We start from the raw sequence: 12,960 nt of genomic DNA, 5'->3' as shown, positions 1-12,960 counted from the left end.
GCACTGGTCGGGGAGTACATGCAGAGGCAACCAATCAATATCTCACATAAATGTGTCTCTCTCTCTGTCTCTCCTCTCCTTCCACTTGCTCTAAAAAGAAAGAGAATTACAGGTCAATATCCCTCATGAACATAGATGCCAAAATCCTCAACAAAATTCTAGCGAATCGGATCCAGCATTACATCAGACAGATCATACACCATGACCAAGTAGGATTTATCCCGGGGATGCAAGGATGGTACAATATCTGCAAATTAATGAACGTGATACATCACATAAACAAATTGAGTGATAAAAATCACATAGTCATATCAATTGATGCAGAAAAAGCATTTGAAAAAATCCATCACCCTTTCTTGATAAAAACCCTCAGCAAAGTGGGAATAGAGGGAGCATATCTCAACATAATAAAAGCCTTATAGGACAAACCTACAGCCAACATCATACTCGATGGGCAAAACTAAAACCATTTCACCTAAGAACAGGAACAAGACAGGGATGCCCACTTTCACCACTACTGTTCGACATAGTACTGGAAGTGCTAGCCATAGCAATTAGACAAGAAGGGGAAATAAAAGGCATCCAAATTAGAAAAGAAGTCGTAAAACTGTCATTATTCACAGATGACATGATACTGTACATAGAAAACCCTAAAGACTCCATCAAAAAATTATTAGACTTAATAAATGAATTTGGCAATGTAGCAGGATATGAAATTAATGCCAATAAATCTATGGCATTTTTATACACCAATAGTGAACTTAGAGAGAGATAAAAACAAAACAAAACAATTCCATTTACCATTTCACAAAAGAAATTTACATACCTAGGAATAAACTTAACTAAGGAAGTAAAAGACCTGTACTTGGAAAACTATAGGACACTGAAAAAAGAGATAGAGGAAAACATAAACAGATGGAAGAACATACCGTGTTCATGGTTTGATAGAATCAACATCATTAAAATGTCCATACTACCCAAAGCAATTTATAGATTCAATGCACTCCCCATTAAAATACCAATGGCATATTTCACAGATCTAGAATGAACTCTCCAAAAATTCATCTGGAATAAAAAAAGAGCCCGAATAGCTAAAGCAATCCTGAGAAAGAAGAACAAAGTAGGAGGGATCTCAATACCAGATATCAAGCTGTATTACAAAGCCACTGTTCTCAAAACTGGCTGGTACTGGCACAAGAACAAATATATAGACCAATGGAATAGAATAGAGAACCCAGAACTCGACCCAAACCACTATGCTCAATTAATATTTGACAAAGGAGGCAAGAGCATACAATGGAGTCAAGAAAGTCTCTTCAATAAATGGTGTTGGGAAAATTGGACAGATATATGCAAAAAAAATGAAACTAGACCACCACCTTACACCATACACAAAAACAATCTCAAACTGGATAAAGGACTTAAACATAAGATGGGAAACCATAAAAATATTAGAGGAATCCACAGGCAGCAAAATATCAGACATATGCCAAAGAAATATCTTCACCAATACAGCTCCTAGAGCAATGGAAACTAAAGAGAAAATAAACAAATGGGACTACATCAAAATAAAAAGCTTCTGCACAGCAAAGAAACCATAAAAAAAAAACAATAAGAAAGTACACTGTATGGGAGAACATATTTGCCAATGTTATCTCCAATAAGGGTTTAATCTCCAACATTTATAGGGAACTCATACAACTTATCAAAAGGAAGATAAACAACCCAATCAAAAAATGGGCAACAGATCAAAATAGATACTTTTTGAAAGAGGACATAAGGAAGGCCAAGACACATATGAAAACATGCTCAAAGTCACTAATCATATGAGAGACGCAAATCAAAATGACAATGAGGTACCACCTCACACCTGTCAGAATGGCTATCATCAACAAACGACAAGTGTTGGTGAGGATGCGGAGAAAAAGGAACCCTAGTGCACTGCTGGTGGGAATGCAGACTGGTGCAGCCACTGTGGAGAACAGTATGGAGTTTCCTCAAAAAACTAAAAATGGAACTCCCATGTAATCCAGCGATTCCACTTACAGGAATATATCCCAAGAAACTAGAAATACCCATCAGAAAGAATATATGCACCCCTATGTTCATAGCAGCACAATTTACAATAGCTACTATTTGGAAACATCCTAAGTGCCCATCAGCAGATGAGTGGATTAAAAAACTGTGGTACATTTACACAATGGAATACTATCCTATTTAAGAAAAGAGTAATATGCAAATTGACCATCACTCCAACACACAAGATGGCTGCCCCCATGTGGACACAAGATGGCCACCACAAGATGGCCAGCAGGGGGAAGTCAGTTGGGAGGGACCAGGCCTGCAGGGGAGGGCAGTTAGGGGTGACCAGGCCAGTAGAGGAGGGAAGTTGGGGGCGACCGGGCCTGCAGGGGAGGGCAGTTGCAGGGGACCCAGTCCTGCAGGGGAGAGCAGTTGGGGGGGGGGGACCAGGCTTGCAGGGGAGGGCAGTTAGGGGTGACCAGGCCTGCAGGGGAGGGCAGTTGGGGGAGACCAGGCCGGCAGGGGAGGGCAGTTAGGGGTGACCAGGCCTGCAGGGGAGGGCAGTTGGGGGCAATTGGGCTGGCAGGGGAGCAGTTAGGCATCAATCAGGCTGGCAGGGGAGTGATTAGGGGGTAATCAGGCTGGCAGGCAGAAGTGGTTAGGGGCAATCAGGAAGGCAGACAGACAAGCAGTTGGGAGCCAGCAGTCCTGGATTGTGAGAGGGATGTCCGACTGCCTGTTTAGGCCCGATCTGACCGGGATCAGGCCTAAACGGGCAGTCAGACATCCTTCGAGGGGTCCCAGATTGGAGAGGGTGCCGGCTGGGCTGAGGGACACCCCCTGCACCCCGTGCACGAATTTTGTGCACCGGGCCTTTAGTGCTGCTATAAAAAGGAAGGAACTCCTACCATTTGCAACAGCATGGATGGACCTGGAGAGCATTATGCTAAGCGAAATAAGCCAGTCGGAGAAAGATAAATATCAGATGATCTCACTGATATTTATTTTTTTATCAAAATCATTTAGAAAGCTAAGATAATGCATTCACTATGACTGTACAAGTATTTGATGATTTGGGACCACCCAGTCTCCATGCTACTTTTTTCCAGTAATAAATCCTGACTGCTTTTTTGGGATTGACTCCACCCTTGTCGTGAGCAGCTTTGATGATATTGCCACTCAAAACGACCATCCTGCCTTTAGCAACGGTTGGGCTCGGGGTCTCCACCAGGCCAATCAGACCCCTTTCTCCTGCGGGCGGCTGAATCTTTATTTTTTTAAAAATATTTTTATTGATTTTAGAGAGTAAAATAGAAACATCAATGAGAGAGACACATTGATTGGCTGTCTCCTGCAAGCCCTCAACTGGGGATCAAGCCTGCAACCCAAACATGTGCCCTGGTTGGGAATCGAACCAGGAACATCTTGGTTCATGGGTGGAAGCTCAACCACTGAACCATACCAGCTGGGCAAGGCCACTGAATCTTGAGTGGACTATCACAAGGCCAGAAAACTGGCTGGAGCTAACTGACTCCAACTACAGTGCTCACAGGATGGGTACATTAACTAAGCATTAGATTAACTCTTGCCACCTAAATCACTGGTGCTGCTTTGTCCTTTAGCTGCCCTTTCTGACCCTGGTTCTCCAGCTGTGCCTTCCATGTGGCGATCCACTCTATTTCTGTTCAGTAACACACACACACACACACACACACACACACACACACACACCACACCAATTGATAAAAGTTAAAGGAGTTAAAGGACAATTGAATTAGATAGGTAGGGAAAGGGGTGGAGGAAGGAGGAATCCTGGAGCTAGCTGAAACAAACAAAACAAAAAATGTGGTTTGCATCAAACAGGATAGGCAGAAAAACAGGATGGATAGCAGAAAAACAGGGTGTTTTGAAACAAGGATGTTTTTCTTGCAAGTGCAAAACAAATTGTTGTAAAAAGGCCAGGAACCAATCAGAGAACGGCCCAGCACAGACAGACCAAGAATGGGCCTTTAGCTGGTATAAGGGGAAGAGCAGAATGCTTTGGGGGGAAACCCATTGGACTCTCCCTCCTGAGTGGGGAGGCTGTGTTTGTTTGCAATAAACTCCTGCCTTGTTTGAATGCCTCTGGTCCCAGGCTTCATTCTTGGATTCCATGAGAGAAGACCCAGGAAAAATTCCTGCTCACCAATTCTGGTATCTAAAGTAGTTTTTTTTAAAATAAAGAATAATCAAGCAGATAAAAATTCAGACCTTTAGAAAAAAGAAAATCAGAATGGTAGCAATGGCTGACTTTTATGGAGTGTTTACTGACTACGTCATTCACAGCTCCAGATGCTTTCACTCATTAGATCCTAATAAAGAAACACTAGGAAGGGAGGTATCCTTGTGATTCCCGTTTTACAAAGGCACAGAGGAGCCAAGAAATGTGCTCCTGGTTGCATCAAGGATGTGGTGTAGCCAGGAGTCACTCGCAGGCAATCTGAGGGCAGAGGTCCGTGCTCCAAGCGTCTCCAAGCAGGAAGTGGGGAGAATTCAAAAGCATGTGCTGGGGAGTCCAGAGCGCTTGCTAGAACTGAGAAACCAAATTCTTACTCTTGTATCGAAGGAAGGTCATTTACATGTTTCTTGGTCTCCTTAAAATAAAGTAAGATATGCTCAGAAGCAACATCAAGATTTCTGATACTCGATCCCGAATAGAGGACACTTCTATCCTACCTAATAATAGACAAATATGCAAATTGACCATACCTCCGACACACCCACATGCCACGCCCACCATCCAATCAGAGCAAGTATGCAAATTAACCCAACCAAGATGGCTACAGCCACAGAGAGCAAGGTTTCCTAGGTAACAGAGGAAGCCAAGCTTTCCGCCTGCTCTTGCCAGGCGTAAGCCTCCACTCAAGCTACAAAGTTTCAATTATAGAAGGTAAACAAATTCAAACAGAAATGGCGGCAGAATGGAGCTTGAGAGAGCAGTCCAGGGTTGTCCCCGGCAACTGGGGAAGCAAAGCTTTCCGCACACCCTGGCAGGGCTCATCCGCTTAAGGCTACAAAGTTTCAATTATAACCCCAACAGAAATGGCTGCCGGCCTTGGAGGGAGCACCAGGCTTGGCTCCACTCCAGGCTACAAAGTTTCAATTGTAGAAGGAGAATAAATTCCAGATACCAGGGCCTCCGCTTGGGTTGCCAGGGGGCGTGGCCGGCCTGCAAACCACCACAGGCCCCTCGCTCAGGCCGCCCCACGCCCCAAGGGAACCCCCACCTGATCCGGGACACCCTTCAGGGCAAACCAGCTGGCCCCCACCCCTGTACCAGGCCTCTATCCTATCTAATAAAAGAGTAATATGCAGATTGATCATCACTGCAACACACAATATAGCTGCCCCCATGTGGTCAAAGATCATGCCCCCATGTGGACACAAGATAGCCACCACAAGATGGCCAGCAGGAGAGGGCAGTTGGGAGGCACCCGGCCTGCAAGGGAGGGCAGTTGTGAGAGACCAGGCCTGCAAGGAAGGGCAGTTGAGAAGGACCAGGCCTGCAAGGGAGGGCAGTTGAGAGGGACCAGGCTTGCAAGGGAGGGCAGTTGGAGGTGATCAACCCTGCAGGAGAGGGCAGTTAGGGGTGACCAGGCCAGCAGAGGAGGGAAGTTGGGGGCAAACAGGCTGGCAGCAGAGTGGTTAGGGGCAATCAGGAAGGCAGGCAGGCAAGCAGTTGGGAGCCAGCAGTCCTGGATTGTGAGAGGGCAGTCGGACATCCCTCGAGGTGTCCCAGATTGGAGGGTACAGGCTGGGCTGAGGGACAACCCCCCTCCGTGCACGAATTTTGTGCACCGGGCCTCTAGTCCATCTAATAAACAGAGTGAATTGCAGAAGCCTGGAAGTTTTATAACAGCTAACATTCACTGAGTGCTGACTTTGTGCCAGACTCTGTGACAAGCGCTTTAAATGTATCATCTCTAAATCTTCAAACAACCATATCAGTAGGCACACTTACTATTCCCGGTGGGACAGGAAAGCTAAGGCACAAAGAAAAGAAAACTTGCCTACGTTGACAGGACTAGAACTTTCTAGAGCTAGAATGTAGCCCTGGGTGCTCTGGCTCCAGTGCCTCTCAACCATGACATACCCTGCATCTCCCGAGCCTTCAGCCTTGGTGGTTGGGGGGCGGGGGGCGGCGAGGGACCAAGGGGCACAGAGCGACGTGCAGCTCTGTGTGCGCAGCCAAACACAAAATTGATTGTACACGACTGACACCAATGGTCTGTGTTTCCTGAAGGCAATCCTCCAAGAACTCACTGTAAGTACCACGAATTTAAGGTACTTCGAAGGACAATCAGATTACACCGCTGGGTAAATTCAGTGCGTGTTTTAAAATGCGTTGGAACTGGGCTAGGACCCATAAGTCTAACCAGGAATGTGTGGAATAGAAAGCCAATCCACCACCAGATAAAAGGGGTGCAAGGAAAGCACTAAATGAGCCTAAGCCATCTGGTTCCATAAAGCAATGAATCGCTCAAGGACTCATGGCGTGTGTCAAAAAGACCTGTGGGCCAGCTTCAACAGGCTCCTACGGGCCAAATTTGGGACATTTGGAGCACGGAGAGTAACAACTGAAATGGATTATAACATACTGTGTAAATAAAAATCCCTGAACCCACAGTGATCCTACGAACAGGGAGAGGGAGGGGGTTCAAAACGAAAGGTCCTCTTTACAGAAGCATGCCACAGCTAAACAAAGAAAGAAGGAGAGAATCAGAAAATCGCCACTTTCCATAAACCATGTAACAAATGATTCCATCAAGGATTATCAGTGAATACTAAAACATCAGGTGAAAGGTTGTGGTTGAACAGGATTTTCACAGCATCAAAGATCACATACATACTACTTGTAAGGGAAAAAATTCACTCTTAAAATTGACATCTGGGTGTAATCATGAAAATAAGTGTCCACCAATGGTTGAATGGATAAAGAAAGTGTGGGCCCTAACCAGTTTGGCTCAGTGGATAGAGTGTCGGCCTGTGGACTGAAGGGTCCCAGGTTCGATTCCGGTCAAGGGCATGTACCTTGGTTGTGGGCACATCCCCAGTGGGGTGCAGGAGGCAGCTGATTGATGTTTCTAATTCTCTATCCCTCTCCCTTCCTCTCTGTAAAAAAATCAGTAAAATATATTTTAAAAAGAAAATGTGGAATGTGTGTGTGTGTGTGGGGGGGGGGGGGGGGGGGCAAAAGTAGGTTTACAGCAGTTCATACGGAAAATAATACAATAATTAATAAATAATAATACAAGAATAAACTGTGTTTGGCAAACTCATAGCTGTTAACCTACTTTTGCCTACCATGGGTATATGAGTGTGTGTGTGTGTGTGTGTGTGTGTGTGTGTATAATGGAATATTATTTAGCCATAAGAACAAATGAAATCTTACCATCTGTGACAACCTCAATGGACCTCAAGAGCATTCTGCTAAGTGAATTAAGTCAGACAGAGAAAGATAAATACCACATGATGTCAATTACATGTGGAATCTAATAAAATATCAAGCTCATAGATACAGAACAGATTGGAGATGGCCAGAGGCTGGGGAATAGGAATAAAAATGGGTGAAGGGGGTCCAATTATAAAATAAGTCACAGGGATGAATGTAGAGCATGGTGAGTATAGTTAATACTGTATTGCGTATTTGAAAGTTGCAAAGAGTAAATTAAAAGTTCTCATCATCAGAAAAAATTGTAACTAGGTACGGTACAGATGTTAACTACAACTATTGTGGTGACCATTTTGCAACATATACAATATCAAATCATTATACTGTACACCTGAAAGTAAGTAATATAATGTGTGTCAATTACACCTCAATTTAAAAAATCATAATCTCAAAAGAGGTTAAGCTCTGAAAAATTAAGATCTGAGAATCTTTAAACATTCATTGAAAAGCTAGGTTTTAATGAATTACAATTTTTAAGATATTGATTTCTCTGTGCAAATATATATTCTTAAAAATATCTTGGATCACCTGTATTGCACTTACAAATAAGTCCAACTAATTTCTACAACTCAGATTAAAATTATTAAAAAGTAAAGTCCGGCTGGTGTGGCTCAATGGTTGAGCATTAACCTATGAACCAGGAGGCCATGGTTCGATTCCTGGTCAGGGCACATGCCTGGGTTGCCAGCTCGATCCCCAGTGTGGGGCGTGCAAGAGGCAGCGAATCAATGGTTCTCTTTCATCATTGATGTTTCTATCTCTCCATCTCCCTTCCTCTAGAAATCAATAAAAAAATACATTAGAAAAAAAAAAGAGAAAAGTCCTTATGTTATTTATTACTATTGAAATGTTGAGGAAACTATTAAATACAAATCCAATAAAAATCTGGTGAATTTTATCACTTCTTCTGAAACCACACAGATTAAAAAGAGGGTGAAGACAAGAAAAATAACAGAAATACTGTAAACTCCAGTTTGTGTGTAAGTGCTGCTGAAGGTGAAGATGGGGCAGGAAGCTCATGGCAGACACCCTGCCAGCAATGGAAGGAGTCTGCAAAGGACCAGCAGGCACCCAGCAGTGGAAGGTCTTTAAAATCTCTTACAAATATGTGTTATCTTAAAGACAGAGTACACTTTGAGAGGGAGCTGAACAAGGTTCACTTGCTTAGAGGAAGAGGAGAAAGAAGGTTCAGAAAAGACTCTAAAGGAGCAGAAACCAGGAAGCGCCAGGAAAAAGAAAACACCCTGCCCGTCTGGCATGGCTCACTGGTTTAGCGTGGACCTATGAACCAGTAGGTCATGGTTCGGTTCCCGGGCAGGACACATGCCTGGGTTGCGGACTCAATCCCCAGTAAGGGGGGTGTGCAAGAGGCAGCCAATCAATGATTCTCTCTCATCATTGATGTTTCTATCTCTCTCTCCTTCTCCCTTCCTCTCTGAAATCAATAAAACTATATTAAAAAAAGAAAGAAAACACCTAATAGTGAGTGCATTACCTTGGAGGGCAAGTTTATGAAGAAAAAAACATTGGAGGCCTCCTGACCCAAATTACCTATTGAGAGGCAAAGGAGAGGTGGGCAAAGGATATTTAAGAAAACCATCCTTTTGGTAGCAACAGAGAAATTTAAAAAGTTTTAAATTAAAATTTTAATTTAATTTAACAAGTGAGGAAGAAATGTTATGAGAGGAAGAAATGAAGAACTTGAAACAAACTCAAAAGGGAACACTAGGGGTTGAAACATTTCTAGATTTTAGATGAACTACCACATGGTTCAGAGGACACAACCAGAAAGCGAATGGTGGTTATCTGGAGACAGATTTTAAGACAGATAACGAAGAAATAACAGTCATTTCCAAAGATGAAATACAGGCACACCTCAGGGATACTGCGGGTACTGTTCGCGACCACCACAATAAAGTGAGTATCACAATAAAGCAAGTCGTAGTCTCTTTGCTGGTGGAGGGTCTTGCCTTCCATTAAAAAAAAAAAGCCACATCTGTGAAGCACAATAAAGTAATAAAGTGAAGTGCAATAGAATGAGATATGACTGTCCTTTTCCTCAGAATGTGGTCAAGTTCCTAGAGAAAAAAGATGGTTCCTGGTAAAGAACCTACCTCTTTCTTTGCACATCTGAGTAGCAATATAAGTAAAGTTGGTGACACACTCTAGTTTCCCTAGCAGCACTACCAACGTAGGACTGAGGAAAACAAGTGAGGAAGAGAAAGTTGGTTAGTCGATGCATACAGGAAATGAATATCTTTAAACCAGTCTGTGTCCCACTTCAAAAATCCATGCATGTACACACACATACACACACACTCCACAAATATTTGGTGCTCTGCTCTTTTCTCTGAGACTACCTTCAGCAGCAGGATACCAGAGCAGCTGCTACACATACGATATGTTTACCAAGCAGAAAGTCCCAAACTAAGAAAAATGTAAGAGCCCATATGCATGCATTTATACATGTGACTTCTCACTTTTCTGCCACAAACTTTTTTAAAAAGTTTTTTATCATCTATCTTTATTGCAGAAATACTGTTACAATTCCTCCTACAGTAAAACACTCGTATAAATCATATCAGAGTGAATAATCTTTTAAACAGTGTGATTTTTATGTCAACCTTAAGTGAAATCTTGCACATGCTTTGGATAGAAATGAAGGGATATATGGAGTTTCATACACGGGTCAGTCTGATTACAGTCAAGGTAAGATCAATGTATGCAGCAGGGCAAGAAGGAAGGATCCAATCAGACAATCAGAAACGACTGCCGATCTCATGACAAAAGGTCAATCTGCTGCCTCACTCTACACATTTCTGGCCCTTCTGTGTTTCTTTTACAAAGCTGGAAAAATGCAGACCAGTGTCCGTAGTAAAAGCTCAGTCACTTTACCCATACGCAAAAACAGATTTTGAAGGGAACTCTTTGAAGTGATATAGAGATGACCATCTGGATACTAAAAGCCTCAGAGCGAAAAGGAAGTCTGAAAAGTTCTAAGCATGAAGGAGTCACACTGCAGTTCACTGAGAAAATTCAATCTGTGGGGCTGGTGCACCATCTGGTGACCATTCAGGGCCTATGCGTCAAAATTGCCTGGGTATTTCTGGATATTTTAGGATGCCATCACAACCTACAGCAATTTGCAGGTCTTTCTGAAAAATTTAAAAAAAAAGGATTTGACCTAATTGTGATGATACACAGGTAGCAGTTAAGGTGACAATGAAGAGTAAGTATTTCTCACATAGTACCTCTAAGGAATAAAATGCCCCTCCCCCATACACCACCAACTTGAAATATAAATACAACTATTTATGCACTTTTCACATATCAAAATAAAAATTTTAATGGTAGCACTCTGTAAATCATAATTAACAATACTTGGTTATTGCAAAAGATTGTGTGTATACACCAACAGAATTGCTTTGGGGATTCATGCATTTCAGCCATAGAAATATACACATTTTTCCCCCCATGGATTTTTTTTTTTATCAGTGTTACTTGTTGATGCTACTGTATTATAGCAACTAGAAGTTTCCCAGTTGATATTTACTCAACCAAGTTTTTTCACCACCACTTTCAGCAACCATGCTGAAACAGAAATTCCAGAATTACTAAATGAAAACAAGAAAGGGAAGACAAAGATGTCGTACACATCCTCAGAGGTAATAAATTGATGTTTATTTTAATTCTTTCTCAATCTAGCCACAAGATTTCCCCCTGTAACTACAACTGAGAATTCGTATTGAACTCTTTCAGAACAAAATAGCCTAAAACGCTTGAGAGTGCTCTACCTTACATCAAGCTGACTTAACCGAGTAAACTCAGCGTGCGATTTCCTTCACCTTTTTAGGAAAGGGAAAGAGGACAAGAATGCTGAATGCCCCAAATACTGCGTAATAGATAGGAATTGAAGCAACAAATCCGCCCCCACCTCCTAGGAAGGAAAACAAAGTCACACAAACATCTCAACAAAACCAGGAGGGCAGAGGCCTTTCCAGCGCCTGGCGGGTCCAGGGAAGACAGGGGCGGCCTGTACTCACACAGATGGCGAGAGCTCCTGCCCCCATCCTCGCAGCAGTGTCTCGTGGAACGGATGAAGCCCAGATGCAAACATCAAAATGACAGCAACATACTGAAATTCCATCCAGTGGGTATGCTTTGATTTGAAAACCAGCTCCCAATCCGGAGGCCCCACCGTAAGCGCAGGGCAGCTCCTAACATTTTCGGAAGTGTGGTTCTGCTTCTCTTTCGGTTAAACCCACATGGCTGGGAGGGCTGCCTGCAGTTGAAATTTGATCCACAGCCTCTAGTATTGGCAAGGAGAGGGAGTCATGTGACAGGGTCTTAAGTCCTGACATCTTTTCTTAAACCTGACTTGTTAGATGCCACCCAGACAGGCTTCTTCCCTTTGTAAAAAGCCGATTAGCTGGTGGTATTCATTAATAGAACGAACAGTGCGGACAGCGAAAACACCAACTTGCTTCCTTGTCGCGACTCATTTCTAAGAAAAATTCACACATTTACACTCAGGTTTCCATCTGCAGGCGTATTCCTTCCTTTTTGGAGGCAGATTTCACTTCTGTGGCCCCCTAGAAACCAGTGAAATTCTATCAAAATCTTCCCTCCACTCTATTCTGTAAGACTTGTCCTACGTGAAAATGTTCTATTTTGTGTAGCTGTTACTTTACTGCTTCTAATTAGTTTCAAATTGTCTCATTCGCATATACTGGTGATAAGCATAAAACAACATGCTTCCAGACACCCATAATTCTACGTATGTGATTTTGGCTGGAAAACTGGCTTCTTTCAGGAACTTCCTACTCCACAAGCTGTGTCATAGAAAATATGACAGATTTTGTAAGTTCTAAATATTTGAACTAGTAGCTAAAATATCCATTTCATATAAGCCAGAAAGAAACTGTTCTATTTTTATATATATATATTTTTGCTACTTTTCTGTCTAGTCCTTTTTTTGCCGGCACACTTAAGATAATGCTGACCAATAGCACATGCGAAGTTTCACTTGACCCAATTTTAAAAGACTTAAATGGCCACAACAACAAAGACGTAATAAATTTGTTTTTTAAGGGCAGGCGGTGGAAGGAAAAGGGAAAACCGAAATTGGCTCCCACTTAAATACTTCCCTTCAAATCTTAATATTCCTCACGTATCTATAGCCAACCAACACAGCCTACAGCAGAGCCAAGAGAGCAAATTGTGTTGAGCAAGCCAGGGGGCACGAGTCCATTTTATTTCTCTACATACACACAAAACACGAGGTAGAAAGACACAATCCCAAGGCCATACCAATGGAGTGGGAGAACGGACATATTCTTCTCCATTAAAAAAGGTAGGGGGGTGCCCTAGCCAGTTTGGCTCAGTGGATAGAGTGCTGGCCTGAACACTGAAGGATCTCAGGTTCAATTCCGGTCAGGGGCATGTAC

The 12,960-nt window shown here is 42.8% G+C and overlaps 1 protein-coding gene across 5 annotated transcripts in view; it reads right to left on the bottom strand.

Moving 5' to 3' along the window:
• Positions 1-12,960, bottom strand: part of FAM13A (family with sequence similarity 13 member A) — a 296,829-nt gene that overhangs the window by 259,267 nt on the left and 24,602 nt on the right. The window contains exon 1 of one of the 5 annotated variants that reach the window (XM_079771466.1): positions 11,557-11,801. The exons of 3 other annotated variants lie outside the window; for them this stretch is intronic. In XM_079771466.1, the coding sequence (XP_079627592.1) occupies positions 11,557-11,583 (27 nt within the window). In that variant the 5' untranslated portion in view covers positions 11,584-11,801. Of the gene's footprint in view, positions 1-11,556; positions 11,802-12,960 lie in introns of those variants that run through there. One more of the 5 variants, XM_079771463.1, reaches the window with a different exon arrangement.

This window comes from Cnephaeus nilssonii, assembly GCF_951640355.1.
Source record: "Cnephaeus nilssonii genome assembly, chromosome: 1".
Classification (NCBI taxonomy): Eukaryota; Metazoa; Chordata; class Mammalia; order Chiroptera; family Vespertilionidae; genus Cnephaeus; species Cnephaeus nilssonii.
The sequence above is the reverse complement of the archived record's forward strand: the minus strand, read 5'-3'. Positions and strand labels throughout refer to the sequence as shown.